The 23,015-nt window shown below is 35.6% G+C and overlaps 5 protein-coding genes across 10 annotated transcripts; 1 reads left to right on the forward strand and 4 right to left on the reverse strand.

Annotated features, from left to right (window-relative positions):
• Window positions 1-5,048: 5,048 nt before the first annotated feature.
• LOC108465472 (uncharacterized protein At1g76070-like) lies at window positions 5,049-6,308 on the reverse strand. The gene has a single exon (XM_017765793.2). It carries the CDS (start codon window positions 6,042-6,044, stop codon window positions 5,295-5,297), a length of 750 nt encoding a protein of 249 aa, XP_017621282.1. The 5' UTR covers window positions 6,045-6,308; the 3' UTR covers window positions 5,049-5,294.
• Window positions 6,309-6,885: 577 nt separating this feature from the next.
• On the reverse strand, window positions 6,886-9,880 carry LOC108465470 (pentatricopeptide repeat-containing protein At1g20300, mitochondrial). The gene is made up of 2 exons (XM_017765791.2): window positions 8,150-9,880; window positions 6,886-7,798 (listed from the first exon to the last, which is right to left on the reverse strand). The coding sequence occupies exon 1, from the start codon at window positions 9,769-9,771 to the stop codon at window positions 8,179-8,181; it is 1,593 nt and encodes a 530-aa protein (XP_017621280.1). The 5' UTR covers window positions 9,772-9,880; the 3' UTR covers window positions 6,886-7,798; window positions 8,150-8,178.
• A 1,206-nt stretch (window positions 9,881-11,086) lies between these two features.
• LOC108465477 (probable prolyl 4-hydroxylase 3) lies at window positions 11,087-14,619 on the forward strand. Of its 3 annotated transcripts, none has more exons than XM_017765800.2 (8): window positions 11,087-11,459; window positions 11,537-11,621; window positions 12,082-12,179; window positions 12,436-12,533; window positions 12,865-12,994; window positions 13,143-13,330; window positions 13,560-13,647; window positions 14,286-14,619. In XM_017765800.2, the coding sequence occupies exons 1-7, from the start codon at window positions 11,269-11,271 to the stop codon at window positions 13,631-13,633; spliced, it is 864 nt and encodes a 287-aa protein (XP_017621289.1). In that variant the 5' UTR covers window positions 11,087-11,268; the 3' UTR covers window positions 13,634-13,647; window positions 14,286-14,619. The 3 variants fall into 3 exon arrangements, 2 of the variants coding, with proteins under 2 accessions (XP_017621289.1, XP_052884639.1); XM_053028679.1 differs by having other exon boundaries at window positions 12,436-12,529; window positions 13,148-13,330; XR_008283225.1 differs by lacking the exon at window positions 14,286-14,619 and having other exon boundaries at window positions 12,436-12,529.
• Window positions 14,609-17,117, reverse strand: LOC108465476 (RNA pseudouridine synthase 2, chloroplastic). Of its 2 annotated transcripts, none has more exons than XM_053028678.1 (8): window positions 16,658-17,117; window positions 16,444-16,587; window positions 16,113-16,346; window positions 15,822-15,991; window positions 15,658-15,736; window positions 15,400-15,575; window positions 15,200-15,302; window positions 14,609-14,983 (listed from the first exon to the last, which is right to left on the reverse strand). In XM_053028678.1, the coding sequence occupies exons 1-8, from the start codon at window positions 16,997-16,999 to the stop codon at window positions 14,966-14,968; spliced, it is 1,266 nt and encodes a 421-aa protein (XP_052884638.1). In that variant the 5' UTR covers window positions 17,000-17,117; the 3' UTR covers window positions 14,609-14,965. The 2 variants fall into 2 exon arrangements, with proteins under 2 accessions (XP_052884638.1, XP_017621288.1); XM_017765799.2 differs by having other exon boundaries at window positions 15,822-16,024.
• LOC108465474 (calcium-dependent protein kinase 29) lies at window positions 17,089-21,879 on the reverse strand. Of its 3 annotated transcripts, none has more exons than XM_017765795.2 (8): window positions 20,743-21,879; window positions 19,506-19,649; window positions 19,154-19,306; window positions 18,871-18,986; window positions 18,529-18,699; window positions 18,306-18,433; window positions 18,125-18,224; window positions 17,089-17,597 (listed from the first exon to the last, which is right to left on the reverse strand). In XM_017765795.2, exons 1-8 carry the CDS (start codon window positions 21,410-21,412, stop codon window positions 17,448-17,450), a joined length of 1,632 nt encoding a protein of 543 aa, XP_017621284.1. In that variant the 5' UTR covers window positions 21,413-21,879; the 3' UTR covers window positions 17,089-17,447. The 3 variants fall into 3 exon arrangements, with proteins under 3 accessions (XP_017621284.1, XP_017621286.1, XP_017621285.1); XM_017765797.2 differs by lacking the exon at window positions 17,089-17,597 and adding an exon at window positions 17,638-18,054; XM_017765796.2 differs by lacking the exon at window positions 17,089-17,597 and adding an exon at window positions 17,638-18,043 and having other exon boundaries at window positions 20,743-21,878.
• Between the last annotated feature and the right edge of the window lie 1,136 nt (window positions 21,880-23,015).

Consider the following 23,015-nt stretch of genomic DNA (forward strand, 5'->3'; position numbering starts at 1 on the left):
ACTTTATGATATAATACTTCTTTACTTAAGTTTACCAAAATAACTCCATTCATTACCTTACCAAGTTCAACTTCTAAACATAAGTATTCAAACATCAACATATTAATATTACCAAATCACATCTTTCAAAATTTACCCTATACATGCCATATAAACCATAAGATATTTTTAGAATCTACCAGTGGGACTCTGGATAGTGTGTCCTGATGCGATGATCCGATCCACCGATATCTCGTAAATCTACAGAAACAATTAACACACACAGTAAGCTTAAGAAAGCTTAGTAAGTTCATTGGACCAAAACATAAATCTTACCAAAATATCATAGCAATTCAATAAACGAGTATTATACACATATCTCCTGTCATCCACAATTTCACACGATGAATTCATTTAGTTGAGCTCAATACCCAAATATCAATTTATAATTCAACACTTAGCCTCATCTGTCATTTACCCACACATGTCAAATTAAGGGACGACTTACAGATTTGAGTACGTCATTTGCTCAGTGCCACGATTCACAACTCAGTATGGTTAATACCATACCTACGTTTCATAGCTCAGTATGGACAATACCATACCTATGTTTCACAACTCTGTATGGGAAATACCATACCTACGTATTATAGCTCGGCATGGATAATACCATACCTACGTTTCATAGCTCATTGTGGACAACACCACACCTGCGTTTCACAACTCGGTATGAGAAATACCATACCTATGTATTATAGCTCGATATGGATAATACCATACCTACGTGTCATAGCTCAGTATGGACAATACCATACCTACGTGTCATAACTTTTCCATGGATTAACCATGGTCTTATCCGTCAATTCATCACTTGTCACTGAACATACGTACTCAATACTGCGTATCCCTTAATTTTGAACTTTCAATTCGATTTTTACATTATTTCAATTTCATAATTCAATAGCCATATAGGAAGTAATACATTATATCATTTTCACATTAACAATTAATCACAAAAGTTTAGCCATATGAACTTACCTGGTTAATTTGCAGAAGCTATAGAAATTCAGGGACTATTCAACAACTTTTCTTTTTCCTCGTTTATTCTCGGATTCTTGATCTATAATATTAAATTTTATATTCATTAGTATCTAATTCAATACTAATTCACTTTGCAATTTACACCTTTCAATTTTTGAAATTATACTTTTACCCCTAAATTTATTTAACCCATTAATTGAGCTAATTTTTCTCAACACTTTATCTAATTACCTTAAGCTATAACACAGACTTTGATACTCAGAATTTCAATATCAAACTCTAATTCACAATTTTTTCACAATTAGGTCCTAAAACCAATTTCTATTTAAAATCACTTAATAAAATCATCTTGTAATGAAATTAAAGCTTCAAATCCATGTTAATTCATCATAAACTTCCAGCACTCAGCCATGGTAACTTTCAATTTCTCCCAAAAAATCAAAAACTAATGAATTTAATAGCTGAACCTAATTGTAAAAGTCTTACAATCACAAAAAATTACAAAAAAAAAGGCAAGAAATAAACTCACATGAAGCAAAATTATGATAAACCAGCTTAAGAGCTCTTTTCCATGGCCTTTTGGCTGTCCATTTTGAAGAAAATGTGTAGATTTCTTTTTTAATTAGATTTTTATCTATTAATCTTTTCTAAAATTCCAATTTTGTCCTTTTTTCTTAAATTTCCAGATTTTTTCTCTGCCCATGCCGCCAAATATCTCCCTTGGGCTATTTTGCTCTTTAATGCTTCCTTGTTTGACAATTGAGCTATTTAATCCTTCTAGCAACTTTTACACCTTTTTCAATTTAGTCCTTTTTATTTAATTGACTACCCAAACATTAAAATTTTCTAACAAAATTTTAATACTAACTCAATAAAACTCCATAAATATTTCTAAAAATATTATGACTCGGTTTATGAATTCAAGGTCTCGATACCTCATTTTCGGCCCAATTTTTCTAATAAATTCTTTTCAATCACAACATTCACTAATTCAAGAATATTTCTAAAATTCACACTTGACTCATCAATATCAAATAATAGATTTTTAACTCACTTGTCAGATTTTAGTGGTCTCGAACCACAATTTTTGACACCATTGAAAATCAGACTATTACAAGAATGGTTCATGGTTAGTGGTGTTTTGTTGTAGCATTGGACCATGCTTAGTGTCTCAGAAGCTGACTTTGGGGGCATTTTCGATGGCTTGACATTAGTTTTGGAAAATAAATATAAACGAGTGCTGCTAGAGAATGATAATAGGTTAATAATTCATATGTTCATAATAACAAAGAAGAATATATCTACGATTGTGCACTAATAAGCAATGTTTTCGAAATAAGACTAGTGGTTGCACAAGTCAGACAATTGGTTCCTGATTCGATCCGTCTGGTCCAACACAAATAATTTATTAAAAAAATCAAAATTATAAATTATAAAACCCAATTGCATTGGTATTTCAATCAATATTGGTTTGCGAGTCAACCAATTTTTTACCTCTCCTTAGACTATATCCCAACCAATTCCAAGTCCAATCGATCAGTCCAACTTTTTTTAAACAACATTGCTAATAAGGAGTATCAAGGAGCTATGCAATTGTCGAGGGGAGGCCAAGCTTTGCCACATCTATTGCAAAGCTAATAAAATTGTTAATTGCATGGTAAGTTGGTCCAATGCATCTAGTTTCGATCTTAAGGTGTTTGAGAGTCCACTATTAAGTCTTGTTGATACAAGGAAGAGTAGGTGGTAAATGTGCATGGGTGGTTCACCCTGTTTAGGATAGATGGGAGAGCCACCAGATAGGGTAGTTGGAGTAGAAAGGGAGGAGGAGATGATGATGTTGGAAGTAAGTTGGGAAGGGAGGAGGTGTAAGTTGCTTGGTTTTTTTCCTTAGGGCTTGGGCCTTATCTACATATCATGCCACATGTTGAGTTGCTGTTGGTGAGTCAAGTGCAAGTAGTCTAGTATCATAGACTTAGGTAAAATGTCGCTATAATGTACCCTATGTCATCTCATATGAGACATGATAGTTGAGACCTAATATGATAGTTAATGAATGAACCCATTTATCAAACATATTATGAGCCGAAAAATTCTTACGAAGAGTCGTCCAAAAGCCTGCTCGTAAACTCCACTGCCCAAACTATCATAGCAGAGTTTAACAAATTTTATTAATGTAAATTGTGTTTTGTAATAGTCTTGGATGTTAGTACCTAGGCTACTCTTTATTAAAAGAAGAAGAAGAAGAAGAAGATATTGCCCCTTTTTAACTTTTATGTCGCATTTTTAGAGAGATGAAGGTTTTGTCTTTTAAGGATTAAGTTGAAGACATCCTATCCTTCCTCTAATAATTTAGTAGAGTTTGATTTGTTCTCCGGCTGTTGGTGGTTTTGCTATGAGTGAGAGATAGGAAGGTTTTGACTTTTCAATGATTGGAGAGAAAAAAGGCTTCTATCTATCTCTTGACCATCCATTTTTTTTTTCTTTTTTGGTAGAAACCACCGCAATAGAGAGTAGGTAGAAACTTGATTTAAATACAGCAGTTAACTGATAATAAATGGAGTGCTTTGCTTAATGCATTACTTGATACTCTAGTTTGATTTTTAAATGTATTTTTAAAATGTGATATTATATTTTGTTAATTGAAAATAACAATGTTAAATATTTTAGTATTTAATTAATTTTAAAATTAATTTCATAAAATTTATAATTAATTTATAATATTAATAATAATCAAATTTTATTGCATTTAATCAATTCAGCAAATAACATAAATTAAATAAATTCACGATTAACATTAAATTTATTTTATTTTATTTTTGGTTTTTCAAGGTTTGTACTAAAATAAGTTCAGTGATTAATCCTATGTGTTTTATAGGCCCATTAATAAAATCATTGAAATTCAAACTTAATAATATTAATAAGGGATAAATCTCAAAATTATACATGAATTTTATTTAATGTGTAATTATATACACGAACTTTAATTTGGTGTAGTTATACACGTGAAACTTTAATTGTGGTTCAAATATATACTTAAAATTTTAATTTTAATTTAATCATACATATTCAAAGAAATAAATGCGTCAATATATTTTTATATTAAATAAATATAATTATTATTTATAGATATAATATATAAATATAAAATAATGTTATATCAATAATTTATATTAATAATTTATGAGAATTGAATCAAATGAAAATTTTATATATAAAATTATACAAAATTAAATTTATATATACAATTGCATATTAAACTAGATTTTATATATAATTTTGAGATTTACTTACATTTAAATGTAGTGGATGAGTTAAAACGCAAGAAATTAAATTGAACATGAATAAAGTAAAGCCGCGGGTCACGTATTGAATGAGACAAATTTTGAATGGGAAGACGTTTTTAAAAGGATGACTACATATTACTTCAACAGGGTTTTAAAAAATCCCAAAAACAGAAGAAAAGCATAAAGGGAAATCAAGGGTTTGCTTTAAATTAATTACCTATCCATTTAATTTCTCATCATAGAAAGATAAAGTGCCAAAATTAAGGTTGATGAAAGATGGAGCATCATTGTCAGTGGCGTCGGCATGTCGAAATACAAACCCAAACCCCAGCTCAAAGTTGGACCACCCCATCTTCTATAATACAGCTTCGGATTAGACTTTTAAACCACTCCATTCCTGATTGTGGTTATTTAGTATTTTTCCATTTTGGCAGGCGGCCACTTTTTTGAAAGAGATAGATTTCACTTGTACAACCTAGTAACTGTTTAGCTATTTCAACTGTTCATACATAAACTGCAAGTTTCACTGGCAGTCATGGTTGAAAACATTATCACGTGGACATGATCTCGCTGCTTTCATTAATTAGCCTTGTTCAAAGGGATTACGTATAAAGGATAAAAGCGTTGATCATTTCCTTCTTCCAAAACGGAAACAAAATTATTATTAGATTAAAAAAAATTATTCTTTTTACTATAAATATTTTTTTTCTTTTGCTAATCCTTATCCCTTGTTTGATGCAACAATTTTGTAATTAACAGCAATCTCCATGAAAAGGAAAAATGAAGAAGCTGTGAAGCTTAAGCAATCATTTTATATTTATCTGTACACAGGAATCAAAGGAATGCCAGTTATATTACAGACTTCTCAATGTTTCGTCACTCTATATTTGCAGTATTCTGTATATAATAAACGAGAAAAGAAGGAAGAGAGAGGGGAAAAGAGAAAAACAAAAAAAAATTATACATATATATATATATATATAAGAGGAATTACTTTGCGGTGACAATGGGATTCAATTGAAGGGGTCTAGGTGGATTCATGGTTCTTCTTTTCCATAAGTTAATTTCTTTTCTTGGCTGCAAAGGCACCTCTCCACCAACCGTGATTGGTGCCGAGAAAGGAATGATCACTTCTTCCTCTTCAAAAAAATCACTATCTCTTCTCTCATCACCAATATCATCATCCTCAGAGTAGTAACCCCTACGATCAGCTTCCACTGGTGCAATCTGAGTCGTCCAATCGAAACCGGCAAAAGCATCACGCCCACTTGCAAACCGCCTCATTTGGCCCAAGGAAGGTGCCCTATCACACGACTTTGTTTTAACACCTGGTGCATCAGATTTCTTTGCTGGTTTTCCCATGCTGAAAAACCGCTTTAACTTGGACCCGTGCTTCTTTACTTCTCCAGAAGAAGAGGATTCAGAGACGACGGGCTTCGGCAGTTTGGGAAGCGAAACGCGCTTACCTTTTTTGATACACTTCTTGTGCTTGATCTGTCCCATGCAGGAAACTTTGGGTGAAGTTGGTTCTTGAGTCTCGAAGGCTTCACTTTCACTCTTGGACTTCCTTCGAGCTTCAGCTGGAATCATCGAAACGATAGGACCAGAGAATCCTTTCCCTGCAAAGGCTTTATGCTTCACTGGGCTGAACGGGTGGTTTTGAAAGCTCACACTGACCGATGAAGCTGCTTTGGGCAAAAACTTCAACATCTTGTTTCTGGGTTTCGCTTGTTTCTCCATTGTCGTATGTAAAAAATAAAATCACTTTTTGCAGAATTTGGCAAAAAACTCCTTTTTATATGTAATGAATATTGAATAAAATAAAAAAGGTCAGGAGTTGAAATGAAACTATGTGCTTTGAGGCATTTTATTTTGACCGAATCAGATAGGGAAAGGTTGGGTCAAAGCCTATTTAAGACTGCGCAAGCATTGTGTGTTGTTTAAATTTAAAACCATGCATTTACATTACAGCTTGCTATGGTGACGCAGAGTTCCCTTCTACTTGCAGACAAAATTAATTTGTATTCAAAGTTTCCATTTATTATTTTATTAATTACCCAATAAACAAAATGATTTAAATAAATTGGGCATGCCTTGTGGCTTTAGCTTTGTCGGTTTTTGACTATTTTTTTTTATCTAATCATCAAATTGTGTGGGTTATACAATGCAATTCACAATACTATTATTATGTTTGTTTGTTTTTTTACGTATTTATCATTAAAAATTATGATATATTTGATAATTTGAAGGCTTGGTAAGTCCTTATGAATAAATAGTTATAACTCTTTGAATTTGTGTTCCATACCTGACGTAGAAACATGTTTGATGGGATAAGTTTGAGAATTAAAATTGTTTTTGTTTAATAGTAAAAAGAAAAAGTTAATATTTAATTACGGTAGTGAGTATTATGTTTAGGGCTCAGGTAATCATGAGTTTTCAAAGTTAATATAATTTGAAACAGCCCACAAAATTGAAAGTTATTGTAATGCTGAGGGTCTTGATTTAAAAAAAAAAAAAAAAAGAAGTCAACTACATACTTGGTAATATAATCATGTGATTTTCATGGAATTGAAGTCAGAGCTTTTACCTTGACGTCAAACAACTATTTATTTATCCAAAGATCATTGCCTTCCAATTTCTTTGGCTAAAGATACATGAAACAAAGTAGTTGTTTTGCAGTAAAAATAACTACGAGGGAAACAATGTTCCCACAGATATCCACTCCTTGCCATCTTTTAACATTGAAAAACTGTCTTGGGGAGACCTCCCTTATATTTCGAAATCAATAAAAATAACATATGAAATGTAAAACTGATGACAAAATAATACTTGATTGGTGTCCATGGACGTCTGTCAATCATAATATATTGTGATATTCACTTTGGAATTTCCGATCTTCCGAATTATAGGGTTGAGCTTGCCGGCCTGCCCTGGAGTTTCCATACAGCTGTGCTGATTGTGTTTAAAATCTCTCAACTATTGGGTCCGCCGCGGATGTAATCTATTTTTATATCATTTTCTTTATTTATTACTTTCACTATTATTTAAATTCAACAACTTCCAATCAACATAACTTATGGTTCATGTCCAACTAAGAAAGTAATGGATTGAACTCAATTCCCGGCATCCATTGTAGGCCTATAGCAAAGTGAAAAGAGTCCAAGATTTAATGATTCTAACATGCGTCTATTCAAAATTGTACATTACACCCAACGCTGCTTGAATCACTCAATAAAAAAAAAAAAATGCATATTCACTGCTTTGTTGCTTCTTTTACCAAATTTATCAGTTAATGAATGTGTTTCAAACACTAAGTGTACTTGCTTTGCCTGAAACGAAATGGATTTTGCAGAAGGAACCTGATAAGACTGAAAGGTCTGACTGAGATGCTAGATATGATATGCAGCTGTGGCGTCATTTGTCGATCATTTCAGTTTATTCTTAACTCCCATCAATACTTGGTTTTTTTAACTGGTAACCCTACCCAAACTAACCTGCAAATTTATGAGATTCTTCACAAAAGTATTACAAACAGGTACTCAAAAGGAAATTCTCTAGATGTGATGTTCAGGGGGTAAAGACTATCCATAAACAAAATATCATTCAAATATATTGCTTCAACAGATACATGTAACCAAAATTTGAAGGGGATTTGACAATCTAGAAGAGATGATTTATCAGTAAAAGATCTATGAGAACTAAGTATGCTACTGGTGAAAAACCGAAGGGTGAAGATACAACAATGCATTCTAACTTTCCATTCTACATACTTATGACCATACTCAACAAAAAGATGACATTTGAAGCTTTTAATCGATTGATGGCATGAAAAATTGGAAAATTACCTCATGGATAGAACACCAAGAAACTACTTCTACAAAGGACGTGTTGTGAATCCCCTATCAACCATCTTCTCTACCAGTTCCTCATGCTTCTTTAACTGCTCAGCTTTTCTCAACTGCTCCAGCACCATTTCATAAAGAGGCATACTTGGTTTCAAGCATTTTTCCTCAATCATCTCTTTAAATAGCTTGTAAGCATTGTTCCAATGCCCCATCCCACAATACATTGTGATCAAAATCCGATATGTATTCACATTAGGCTCAACCTCATTCTCATCCATTTCCTTCTTTAACTTGAGAACCATATCAGCAGACTTGGCGCTGGCAAACATTCGCATCAAAACATTATAAGTAACAGTATTAGGCATGCATTTATACTCCTTCATCTTAGCGTACATTCGGTGAGCGGCATTCACATCCCTTAACTTCTCAATACACTTAAATATAGTATTGAAAGTAGACGAATTCGGGATACACCCTTTCTTAAGCATCGAATTAAGCACTTTAACAGCCTCATCAAGGTTATCATCCCTACAATGACTCTCTATGAGAAAATTATAAGTTACCGTATCTGCAGCACAACCGAGTCTTTTCATCTGATTATAAACCTGCAAGACCTTCTCTGTGCGACCAGCCTTGACATGAACCCTCATCAAGTTATTAAAAGTAATGGAATTTGGCTCACAACCTACATCAACCATCTCCGCAAAAACATCATAAGCACGCGTAATTTGGCCACATCTACACAATGCATCAATCACAATCGTATAACTATACACATTAGGCTTAATCCCTGCCATTTTCATTTCTCTGAATACCCTTTCGGCCTCTGAGATATTACGGGCTCGACACCAGCCGTAAAGCAAGCTGGTGTAGAGAATCACATCAGGTTCAAATTCGTCCTTCAATTTATCGAAAAAAGTTTGGGCTTCATCAGCCCTTCTTTTTCTGCATAAAATACTAATCAAAACTGAAAACGCAACCTTATCGGGAACGCACCCGTAATCCTCCATGCGATTAAACGCGTGCACGGCCTCTGCAGCCAATCCGGCCTTCACATAACGCCGTATTAGTATGGCGAATGTTTCGAGTGAGATGTCGACGCTTTTGGCTTTCATCTGATCGATCAAATGCCAAGCCAAGCCGAAATGCCTCAACTTTCCAGCAAGGTCGATCATTTCGTTGTAAGGGTCGGGAGAGTGAGCAAAGTCGGGACGTGCGGCGGCCCAATTGAAGAAGGACAGGGTTTGGAGGAAAGGTATGCCATGGCGAACCCCACTGCACTTGTCAATGACGTAGCGCACGAGGGAAGGGGAGACGGGATGGACGGTAGAGATATTGGAGAAGTCGAGGGAGAGAGAAGGGATGGTGAAGTTAGGGGATGGAGGGGTCGAGTTCGGGTCTGGGTTGGGGTTTTTGCGGTGGTGCTCTTTGATTAAGGAACGGAATTGTTCGGCGACTTGGGTTTCTTCGGGGGAAAGTGCGGCGGGTTGGGGTTTTACAGTCGTTTCAGCATCGGCGGCTTCAACTTCTTGTAGTGGGGTTGACACTGAAGAAGAGTAAAATTTGAAGAATGGAAGAGAGAAAGAGGATGGAAAGCGTTGCCTTGCCTTGGTTAAAGCCATGGAAATTGCCTTTTGCGGTTCAAAAATGAGTGTAGAAATAAGATTTAGAGTTTACAGAGTGCTAGCTGCAGCAGCTCAAAGATTAACTAGCTTTTTGAGGGGTTTTAAGAGTTGATAAATGAGGACGCTGGAATTGTATATGGGCTCTTTTCAGGGCCTTTTCTAGTTTATGGATTTTTGGCCCAACCATGTAGTACGGTCTTCTTTGGGCCGCTTATTGACGTGGATTATTATTCCAATAAAATATTAGATTATTATGATTTGCTGCTTATCATCAATAATAATTATTATGTAAAAAGCGTAATCCATCTAATTTAGGATTTCAATTTTTTTTTTTTGGTATAAAGATTTTCTATATATTGTGGATCTTCAACAAAAGTTATTTGTGACGTAATCATCCATCTTCATTTCACTCCTTATTACTTGAGAATGACAAATTGTTTGTAAGCATTACATGCCATTTATACAAAATTTATTTGTTTTCAATACGTTGAATTCGAATATAAAGTTAAATTTAAAAAGAAATGGACAAAAAAATTGAAAAATAAACTAGAATTATTACTTTTAGTGCCTAAACCCGTGTCTGCCTACAACTATACTTGCCCGTGTCCAATTTATTTAGCTCGGCTTGAAGATTCGCTCTAAAAGTAAGAAAATTTAAGTAAAATATAAGTCTAAAAAATAAGTTTGAACAAAAAATTAAAATCCATTTTAAAAAAACAGGTTGAGCTTCAGATAAGATTTTTAGGGCCAGAGCTTGACTTGACTTTGGAAAAAAAAATCCTGTTGTTTCTATTTTTTTTAACAATCTTAATATATATGCTAATTTTAGCGCAATGCAGAGAACTATCCATAGTCTTCCCGCAATTCATAAATAGGAGAATAATGCACTTCAACGCACTTAAACCCACGTCTCTTACATTGGCAACAATGCTTATGCCAATTGAGCTAAGACTCAATCTACTATTGTTTGGATATTTTATAACTTTAGCTTTCTAATTATTTTAGAGACATTTATTAAATTGCATTAATTATTAAGTATCTTTTTAAAAAATTATTTTCAATTTGTTGAAAAATATTTATTTTAATATTTTTAATGAATTATATTTTTAATTTTTTATATATAAAAATTAATACAGCCAGGCTAAACTTGAGATTTTAACATATTTATCTAAATTGAACTTAAGTAAAAAAATTAGACCCATTTTTCGGAGTAAACCTATCATCCAGGTCTAAAAATTTGTTAGGGCCTGAACCGGGCCCGGCCCTGGACAACTCTACCTACAACCATAGAACCAGCCCAGACGTAAACACAACGACAACGTCTTAAATGCTATGCTTACACGGGGGCGTCTGTCAGTCAGTCCTCTAATGGTTCCAAAAGAAAATTTCTCAACATTTTCTAATCTTTGTTTTACCCGGAACTAGGGGTGGTTTTCTTCTATCCATCCTTAGGTTTTGAGTTCATTTCTTTTGTCTTTCTTTTTTAATTCAAGAATGGCGAAATTGAGACATTCTCGATTGCAAGCGAAGAAATTGTCGACAGTAACGCTTGTATTATCGATGTTGTTTATGTTAACGGTAGTTTTATTGATGCTTTTAGGATTAGGGATTTTCTCTCTTCCCATTAACGGCGATGATTCTCCGCCTAATGATCTTACTTCCTATAGACGCATGGCTTCCGAAAGGTAACTGGGTCTTGATGCTTTTATTTCTAAGCTTTGATCTCTTTTGATGGTGTTTTCTGATCTTGGTTTTCATGCAGAGGAAAAGGCTTGGGAAAAAGAGGGGAGCAGTGGACTGAAGTCCTTTCATGGGAGCCTAGAGCTTTCCTTTATCATAATTTCTTGGTTCGTTTCTATTCTACTCTTATCTTTGTTTATAATCTTTATTTATGAATTACTGTTACACATGCATCAAGGTTCCTTGCGTCCTTGAGATCTTTTGGTTGGTATAAATAATTTGAAATTGTCAATCTGATCTTTCTCATTGTATATGTCTGCACTCGAAAGTAATGTCATGAATGTGAATTAACAATGTAGTCGATGTGTCAAATAACGTAAATGAACTTTGTACATCCCTTTTCTTATTACTGAATCGGTACGATTCTGAGTAGTGGGCTCGGCTTGTTTCCATGATCACCTGCTGATGTATGTTGGATTTGAGGTCTTGCTCTTAGTTTTTAGTTAATAATACGAGTAGTAGTAAAACTAAATGATTATGAATGTGATGATAGTATTATTTTTCATTACTTTCTTTTTTCTTTTTTGGGTTGTTATCTTGATTTTCACTTCTTACTCATTCCAACAGTCCAGGGAAGAATGTGAATACCTGATAAATCTTGCTAAACCTTACATGAAGAAGTCCACTGTTGTTGATAGCAAAACAGGGCAAAGTAAAGATAGCAGGTTTGCATTTTCTAACCCCCCCCCCCCCACTTCTTCATGTAGTTATAAATGCTAAGATATGATTTTAAGGTATTGAACATATTCTTTTGTGGATAATGAAGATATTGAACTTCATTTCTCCTGCTTATGCTTTTCTTTCTGTAATTTATTATGCTAAATCTTATTTAAGGAGGCCCTGTTTTGTATGAAGACCAATTATGTGTTGAACTCTGAACCTTATCTTACATCTATCACATTTGACTGGTATTGTTCACAGGGTGCGTACAAGTTCGGGTATGTTTCTGAGAAGAGGGCAAGATAAAATCATCATGGACATAGAAAAAAGGATAGCCGACTACACTTTCATACCTGTAGGTATGAGATTCTAAGACCAAGTGAAACCTTGCATATATATTTTACTTTGAAATCTATAATTGAACCCTTCTTTTTTGTGCAAAAATTCTCTCTGAAAACTCTTTAGTTATGAGTCTTAGTTAAACCTAAGTAGTGATCATGTGCATATGGAATACTTGTACCATTTTCCTCTAGCACATTTATTATCTACAGCTATTGATGTCCAGATTAGATCTTTCCAAAATTTGTTATCTTTTTGTTTCATTTTGGAGTTAAATTGATAGTTTTCAATTTACTTTTGGTTTATTGCATTTTTCCTTGTACAAATTGAAGCTAACTTTGTGATGCCCAGAGAATGGAGAAGGTCTTCAAGTTCTCCACTATGAAGTTGAACAGAAATATGATGCACACTTTGATTACTTCCTTGATGAGTTCAACACTAAAAATGGAGGCCAGCGGATGGCTACTGTGCTTATGTATTTGTAAGTTCTATAATTTTATCTGTACATGTCTATGATGCATTCTATAGCCAATCTAGTTTCAGAGTACTACTTTCCTCATTTCATCTTTCTATATTTGAAAAATAAAAGGATTTGGTATCTCTTACCTTACTTTTTGCTACTCATGAAGGTCAGATGTTGAAGAAGGGGGTGAGACAATATTTCCAGCAGCCAAGGGAAATGTTAGTGCTGTGCCTTGGTGGAATGAATTGTCAGAATGTGGTAAAAAGGGTCTTGCTGTGAAACCTAAGATGGGAGATGCATTGCTGTTCTGGAGCATGAGGCCTGATGCCACACTAGATCCTTCAAGTTTGCACGGTCTGCAATAAATTATTTTTCCTACTTTTTTTTTTTTTTGGCTTTTATCTTTGGTTGCAATTCAAGAATGATTCAGCAGTTTTACAGTTCCCATAGGAAAAAAATTGAGCTCTTACCATAAATGATTGACGCATGTTCAGAGACTATTTTTCATTTTATCATATAGCAACTCTTAGTTTTCTACTGCTTAGAGGACAGATGATTTTAACTGTCTTGTGGAAGATGCCAGGTGGATGCCCTGTGATTTCGGGGAACAAATGGTCCTCAACGAAGTGGCTGCATGTTGAAGAATACAAGTTGTAAACTGCTATATAGAGGTACCTGTCTGCACCTATCGTAGTTTGTTGCGCCAAGAAGCCACTGTGGTAGTTGACTGTGTTCAGCCTTTTGTTGACTTTTAAGTGCACACCATGAGCTATCCTTTTCTTGTTTCCCTCTCTAAAATCCACGAACCACTTTGAAAAAGAAAAAAGAGATTTTAAATGTACGAGGTCCTTCAAACCACCTATAGAGAAGTTCATTTGCTGAGCTAGGTAGCTAGCTTCTTCAGTGATATATCAAGCTTGAGCACTAGTACCCTGTATATGCTAAGAGTCAAGTATCATTCCAGATATTGTTTAGATTAGTTTTTTTTAGCTGAACCAGTTAGCTAGCTTGTTTGATGATTTGTGAATCCTTGGATATTAATACTTTGTATGAGCTAAGGGTCAACCCAAGTTTTCTTTCTTTTCGAGGTCATTGAGGGTGTAGATTTAAATGAAATTATGGAATGCAAAAATACAAAATGCAGAATCATCGTGGGTTTAGCTTTGTTGGTTTTTGATAGTGAGCTGGTTTTAAGGATTAATGTTCTAATTTATTTTAGTAGTTATAGTGTCTATGTAAATAAGAAGATCTTTGGTGGTTGATTTGGTTCCTTAGTAATTTGATACATATGCTGTTTTTTCATTGACAGGATAACAGGGTACATCAGTACATGTCATAATCGGACGGTGCTGAGAATACAGAGTGATGTAACCCCTATGTGATGGGGGCATTTGTATCTCTTGACCTAATTGTTAGGATGGGAAGTACTTGTTCTCATTTTTTTTTTTCTTAAACGCCGTCGGAAACTATCGGCCATTTTCAGTAGTGAAAAATACAATTCATAGATTCGTTAGAAGATAGGAACATTGATAGAAGGTGAATGCACAAACAGCCGATTGTAAAGTAGTTAAAAATAATGAATAGAAATGTATTAACTTTTAATTCCTTGGCGCTATTTAGAATTGGATGGTCTTACTCAGAAATATTAAGTGCCCTGCTATTTCATATTTTCATCCCATGTTTAACACTTAAAATGTGGTTCATAACTCATAACACAGACAAGACGGATAAACTAAATTTTACCTATTTTCAGATAAATTTGATAAATTACAGGTAATGACTTTAGCCTTTCAAAATTCAACAAATGCAATTGCCCTTGGAATTCGGCTCATGGGAAAGGATGAAACCAAAAAAGAAAGTTGTAGCCTTAATGTTCTTGGTGATGGATGATAAGGCAAGTGTCGATTTCTTCTTTTTAATTGGAAGAGCCCCCCTTGATCTGAGTCTGCCCATAGATGAGTAGTATTTGTATGCCGCAAATAAATCTGATTATTCCTTAGAAATAGGCTGCAAGCGAGCAAACATGTTTAGGTTATCTTATGATGCATTTAGTCACAAAACGCTTGCTGGTCAACAGAACATTGCTTTCATGAAAGAACTTTGCCATCTAACATAAATGTGCAACTCTACCACATTAAGCATGCCTATCATTACCACAATGCATCATGCAGAAAATATAAGTCCAATGATACGAGTAGCTGGCATCTCAATCAGAAACTTTACCTTCTCTATGCCAATTTTACGAAGATGATTCAATATTTCACCAAAATCTGGAGGGGGTGGGCATGAAAACCGCATCTTCTCGCCTGAGTGGGGATGTTCAAAACTACAAAAGAATAGGCAGAAGCAAAAACTGATATCACTTTCTGATGTTTATGATTGAAACAGAAGCAAATACAATAGGTTAAGTTTTATCTTCTAACCCAAGGACTAAAGCATGAAGGTATGGCCTCTCCAATCTAGAAACCAGCCGTGAAAGTTCATCATTATAGTAAGGGGGGGTCCTAGGACGAAGCAGTGACAAGGCCATGTTCTTTGTCCCGCCATACACCTCATCACCCAACAAAGGAATTCCCATGTACTTTGCATGTGCACGAATCTACTTCACAAGCATACAAAGAAACAGATTATGAACACTGAACGAGATCTGATCTATGAACAACAAAACTGTAACTGTATACCTGATGAGTACGCCCGGTTTCCAGTCTCCATTGAACCAGTGCGGAACCACCACCAGCGAGCACTTCAATTACTTTATATCTGGTAAAAGGGAACGACCCTCATCTTTCTCCATTATTTATAGAACCATCAAGATAAAATGATGTAATGGAGTACTATAAATCACCTACTAGCAGCATGACGAGCCCGACCATGATGACTTAACCCTGGTACAGCAGCCATCCGAATGCGGTTATTTGAATCACGGCCAATGGGAATGTCCACACGCCCAGCAGAAGCTGAAGGCACTCCACAAGTAAGACTAATGTAGACCCTCTGGATAGTGTGTTGCTTAAACTGTTCCGACAAATGGGCATGGGAATGTTCATCCTGCCATACACTAACTATATAACCTGAAGCTAGCTCCTTAATTTATGCAACTTGCATTAGCCAAGAGAAAAAAACAAAAAGGACTAACCTTTGCAACAACAAGCAATCCACTGGTGCCTTTATCCAATCTATGTACAATCCCTGGCCGAACAGAAGCTGCTCCTGCACTGGCGCCATGGAAAATATCTTGTTCATCATCAGACATATCCTCTGTGTCAAAAAGGACTTCCTTTTCAGACGATGCCACTGTGGGTAAACTACAATGGTGGAGAATTCCATTTACTAATGTCCCATTAGCATTTCCAGGTGCTGGATGAACAACCTCAACCAAATAAAGCAATGCCATTGGCAAATGTCAGACTTTTACAGCCGAAAGTGAACTTGAAATAAATTTTCTTTTAAAGGTCAAATTAAATTACCATGTGGGAAGGTTTATTAACGACAAGAACATGGTCGTCCTCGAAAACTATATCCAATGGAATATCTTCAGGTTCGGCTTTCAATGGTTGCAGATCGGAAATTACACAGTTAACCTTATCTCCAGCTCTCAGGCTATGCGAGACCTAATTAGAAACTTAACAAGTTAAAACTCAGAATTGTCCAAATGTAATAGTAAAGGTAAAAATGAGTTACCTTGTCGACGACGCGGCCATTGACCTTTACAAGGCCTGATTTTATACTGGACTGCACACGAGCTCTGCTGATGCCTTGAATTCGAGAGGAGATCCAGGAATCGAGCCGAAGCTTGCCTTGCTTGGTCTCATCCACGGTTTCTTCAAGTTGAACGCCGGCATAGCTGGTTCTAGTCGGTTCTTCATGTTTGGCGGCAGAAGTGGAAATGGAGGTGGCCCTAAGGATTCTTGAGATCGTGAAGGGAAGAAATTTAGGGTTTCGAGAGGAGAGCAGGAGGAAAGAAGGGGAGATTTGAAGGGCTTTAGATGAAGGAAACGGGCAACAAGTGTAGAGCGGTACCATTCCGACTCCCTGCTCCAACCCAAATTAAGAACCGGTTTAACAAGCTGTTTTGAGAGTAAAATAGAGGCAACAGAACGCCCAGGCCCACCTTATCTTTATAAAAACAATAGATGATTAATTTTTATTAGTATTTTAAGAGTTTTAATTTTTAACAATTCAATCCTATCATCATAATAAAAAAAAACAGCATCAATTCTTGCATGGGAGACTAGAGTCAAGTCTGAATCAAAAGCAAGTGCAAGCAAACATTTAATTAACAAAACTCTGCTAGTTGTATTGTATAATTCATAAGCAACACTTGGGTAGGGGAAAGTATATAACACTCTCTTCCATGCAGGAATGGTTGAATGCCTTGCTGTAGTCTTCCTTCTTATTCTCACGATTGAAGCTTTGGCGGCTGACTTTCGAATCCGTTTTCATGTTGCTGTTTGGCTTGTCCCCTCGCGGCTCATGTTTTCCTCTTCACCATGATTGAGATGAGCTTCAGCTTCTGTTGGCCCCCTGTTTTCTGGTTTCTTATTGCTCCTGTGCTATTTTTCTTCTTTTTGCTTGGATTAGGTCTTCTTATGGTCCGCTTCTTCTCCTGTAACTGTCTCTTCTGAAGTACGAAAGTTTTCAAATAAAAAAAAAATGATCTCTGAACTCAGAAACCCACGGTTCTCCATATGAAAAATAATATTATTACAGAGTACATGATTTGGGGGAGAGAGAAACACACTCTTTTTCTTTTATTTACCTTTCCTCCCACTTTTGTTGAGAAATTTGAGATGCCATTTCTATCTACATACAAAACAAAAGCTAAAAACTACATGGATTCGGAATGATGATCATCATGTCATAATTGGTGTTTAAAGATGGAAAGAGAAAGAGCCCAGAAGTAGCCAACAAGATGATCTAAATTTGGTGAAGTTCCTTTTTAGCTTTTCATGGAACATGCAGTGGCAGCAGCAGTGTTACTTTCTCATCTGTCTTTCACATCCCATCCCCATCTTGAGTTCCCCTTTTCATCATGGCTACAAATTCCTCATAATTGATTCTCCCATCCTATATCATATCTACACTCATGCATCCGACACCATTGGCAAAGGAAGAAATTTATGAAGGATTAGAACAAATAGATTTTACCTTATCAGTATCAACATCCTCAATGACTTCATCTATTGTAGCCTCATCTCCCATCCCATACTGAGTCATAGCTTGTCTTAATTCATCTCTCGTGATAAACCTGAATGAAAGGTGGGGGGGAGAATTATACTAAAGTCAAACAAGCAAAGATGTCATAGGAAGAGTCGTGGAATACACTAACCCATTGCTATCCTTGTCGAAGTAGTTGAAAGCCTTGCGTATGTTATCTTCCCTGTCGAGCCTATGTCGATGCATTGTAGCGGTGACAAATTCAATGTAATCAATGGTTCCACTCTTGTCAACATCAGCCTGGTAATAAAATTTAGACATTCAGAAGTTGGCAGTTGTTTGCATCTCAAGCTTTGTTTCACTATGTAAACCAACAAAAAAAAGGGAACTGTTACAGCATCCATAAGCTGCTTTATTTCTGGTTCAGTTAGCTTAGATCCTAATCGAGCTAATCCATCCCTGAGTTCTTCAAGTGTTATTGTACCACTTCCATCCGTGTCAATGTTGTTGAACATCTGCTGTAAGCCCTTCTTCTCTTCTTCTGATGATAGGTTTTCTGCTATCACCTTCCAGCAATCAAATTTCAAGGTATTAGCTGGAGGTAAAACTAAAGAACAGATATAACCGCCCTACATTATGTTATGTACATTTGATATGGTTATCCGAGAAACATAGTTTAATACCTCTTGGGTATGCAAGTTTCACATTTGTGAAAAACCAGAACCATGAGGTCATACCTTCAAGGCAAGTTTTTTAAGCTTGTTCATTACTCTGAACTGCTTCAACCTGCTAAGAACAGCACTATCAATAGGTTTATCTGATGCCTCACCACCCTCCTTCATCCATGGATGTTCTGATTCAAATACACAAAATGGAAAACAATAATGGCTCACTCATTATCAAACTATGTTCTGCGTTAAGGATGAATGCAACATCTAATGTTGTCAATCCGATTCTTTTGTTTCTTTTTTTCTAGAAATTTGCCTAGTAAAATTTTCAGATATATATATATATCTTTACCTAGGGCTTGAGCAGCTGTAATCCGTTTCTTAGGATCCCTTGCTAGCATCTTTCTGATGAGGTCCTTTGCAACTTCAGATATAGTTGGCCATGGCTGACTTTTTAAGTCAAGGTTACCTTCTGAAACTGCTTTAAAGATTTCTTTGTCGGTCTCTGCAACAAGTATCCATTAACAGATGAAAAGATATCAGAACCAAAAGCAAGCCATCGACAAACCAAATGCAGTTTAAGTTACTTAAATCTCTCTCAGGAAATTAAAGACCGAGTGCAGCCTGAGAGAACAAGTAGCCAGACAAGTTTGAGTCTCTCTTTGACTAATGAAGAAATCATCAAAAAAGGAAAGATCCCATACCACCCCAAAATGGAGGCACTCCACTAAGAAGAATGTATAAGATGACTCCAGCACTCCACACATCTATTTCTTTGCCATATTTCCGCTGTAAAACCTCTGGTGCAACATAATATGGACTTCCAACAAGGTCCTTATACATTCTACCTGAAAAAGTAATTAGCATTCAAGTGCTTTGTAGTTGATTACTTGGAAAACCTAATGCATAAACAAGTAGCAATACCTTTTTCATCCATCATTCGCTCATATCACTCATAAGAAGTAATTAAGAAAGGTGAAGTTGGGCAAAGAGGTTAACACATACACATATGATGTCACCAATTAGTCCATCATCTATTTCTTTTTCATTATGAAATTTAATCCTAATTGTATCAATTTTGATGGTTCAATGGCAATAACCACCAGTTTACCTAGAAATATGAAACTACATATTTAACTTAACCAGCTACTTAACAACCATAATCACATTATCTGATTTACAGATGAACTAAAATAGAGTAGTAATAATCCCTTATTTACTGAGAAAATCTGTCAACCATGCTGCTGAATAAGTAAAATCATGTTAGTTGGTTTGTAAGTATCAAAGAGGAACAGTGCTGCATAGGTGTTACCAAGATTTGATATGATATCACAGTCAGTATGAATCATTGAACCACTATTGGATAGAAATTGCCTCATGAGTGCGTTTATATATATACCAAAGTTGATATATAGATTAATTAGTGCTTTCACTGTCATAGCAATATATATAGTCTTTTGGACGTTAATATAACAGGGAAGCACCTGGTTTAGTCATGAATCATGATGCAACCTACCACGTGTTTCTGTTTCTAATTAGCCTTATTTTTTGCTCTGCCGTATGAACTCATTATTTAGCAAAAAATGAATAAATGATCATTGACTTGGTTGACCGGTCCCTTTCTTCATTGACTTGGTCTGGTTGACCCCATGATTATATCTAGAAAGCATAACGTGCAGAGCCCGCTTCCAGCTCCAATTGCTTCTAGCTTTTTATTTACTATGCAAAACTATTAAAAACACTTATTAAAAAAAATGAAAATCCACAACATAATTTGAAAACAGTTGAGACTTTGATTAAGCTATGATCAATTCATGTTTGATTGCAAAAGGATCGAGAACACATATCATCCAAGATTCAATGGAGAAAGCTTGAATTTTAGGAGCAAAAGCATAATAAATAAAAGAGAAATCGAGTAGTAACAAAGTGATAGAACCCAACCTTCCTCAATGAAGACAGAGAGTCCAAAATCAGTGGCCTTTATTTGAGAATCCTCATCCTTGCTAACCATCAAGAAGTTCTCAGGTTTCAAGTCCCTATGCATAACCCCCATAAAATGACAGGCATGCACCACATTCATAATCTGCCTACAAATGGAAGACGCTTGACGTTCAGAATAACTCCTTTTGGCTGTGATCCTATCAAAAAGCTCGCCACCTGAGCACAACTCCATCACCAAATGCAGATTCCGGGCATCTTCATAAGCACCTTTGAACTCCACAATATTTGGCTGCCCGGTAAGATGCTGCAGTATCGAAATCTCTCTCCTAACATCATCAACGTCCTTGTCAGTGGTTAGTTTACGCCTGGAAATGGACTTGCAGGCGTATTCTCGTTTCGTAGCCTTTTCAATACAAAGATAAGTGATGCCAAACTGACCTCTCCCCAATTCTTTGCGAAGATCATAAAGAGAGGTGATGTCAACGCAAGGTTTGAGCAAAATGGTTCCAGTCTGGGAAGATGAAGGAGCTTTAGAGAAAGAAGGGTTTTGGCCTCCCGAGGTTGATACTGTCAATGGTTGGTACGGAAGGGGAGGAGAATCAGAAGAGGACGACACTGGGATTTCATGAGATTTGCTGAAGCAACGGCAGAGAGATTGGCAGATACCCATAGATGACGACAGTGAAGAAAACAGACGAGTTGGAGAAAAAAAGTAAATGTCTTTTTTTTTTGTCAGAATGGATGGGTATGATTTGCTGAAATAGGCACCCAGCAAACAAACTAGTTTTGGTTACACGGTGTTGCTTTATTAGTTAGGTGCTTTGCTTTTGCCTCCTTGATGGTCTCGAGTATCATTCCTTTGAACTTTTCTTTTTCCTTCTTTTTTTTTTGCCCTTTTTGACACTCACCAGTCACCACAAACTGTGTTGTGCTGTACTGTGCTTTGCTTTGCTTGGATGTGCGGTGAAAGAGAGAGGAAACAAATAAAAATGGAAGAGGCAGAGGAAGAGGAAAAGGATATGCTTGGTGTTTCGTTTCGGAGTTTACATGGGTTGTTAAACCAAGCAATCTTACGCGTTTTAATATCTTCGCCTTTCTTGTTTCATCCGATTTCATAGCCTCATTTTTCATTTGTAAGAAATCCCATCCATAGGCCAAAGCCCAAAGAAACCGTGGAGACCCATTTCGGAAAAGCTGGCGAACAAATCACTAGGTACCTCAAAATTAAACTGGACCATTTTACCAATAAAGGCCCATTTCCAACTTTATTTATGGTAATGGGGCAATTTTTTATTATTTACCGGAAAGGGTTGAAATATGCAATACGCATCCACGTAGGAGCCTTTTTAGGTGAAATTTCAGTAAATTGCGTCCCTAGGGGAGCGATTTTGCCATGTCAGCACAAAATGCACTAATGTGAAAGTGTTTTGCTGACGTGGCAAAATCGCTCCCCTAGGGACACGATTTGCTCCGTGTTTTTCTAGAGTTATGTTTTTTTGCATGTTGCCTCTAGGATTTTTTGGCATAGGGTTTTAAGGTTTTGTTAAAATAATTTAAAGTTAGGGTTTTGTTAAAATAATTTAGGTTTAGGGTTTAGGGTTTAGGTTTTTGTTAAAATAATTTAGATGTAGGGTGTAGGGTTTAAGAATTTTAAAAAATAAATCAAGGTTTAGAGTTTTTTTCTAAAAATTAATTAAATTAGGTTTTAGGGGTTTTAAATAAATTAATTAAACTAGGGTTTAGAGTTTTAAGAAAATTAATTAAATTAAGGTTTAGTTTTTTTAAAAAATAATTTTGTGTGTTTAGATTTAGGGCTTAGGAAAAATTATATTGACAATAAGGATTTTTTTTCCTACAGTAGTTTCAGAAAAATTAATTTTAAGAAGACAATTCTGAAAAGATAATGTCAAAAATGCTTCAAGTAGGATGCATTGTTAGCAAAATTACTGAAAAAAGTTCCTACGTGGACACTCTTTTTCTACAATAGTTCCTAAAAAATAATTTTGAGAAGGTGGTTCTGAACAAATAATGTCAAAAACGCTTTAAGCAGGATGCACTGTCAGCAAAATTACTGAAAAAAACTCCCACGTGGACGCTCTTTTTCTACAGCAGTTCTTAAAAAATAATTTTGAGAAGACGATTCTGAACAAATGGTGTCAAAAACGATTCAAGCAGGATGCACTGTCAGCAAAATTGATGAAAAAAGCTTCCACGTGGACGCTCTTTTTCTTCAGTAGTTCCTATTTGGCCTTAGGCTATAAATGAGCCAAATT

This window comes from Gossypium arboreum, chromosome 5 (assembly GCF_025698485.1).
Source record: "Gossypium arboreum isolate Shixiya-1 chromosome 5, ASM2569848v2, whole genome shotgun sequence".
NCBI lineage: Eukaryota > Viridiplantae > Streptophyta > Magnoliopsida > Malvales > Malvaceae > Gossypium > Gossypium arboreum.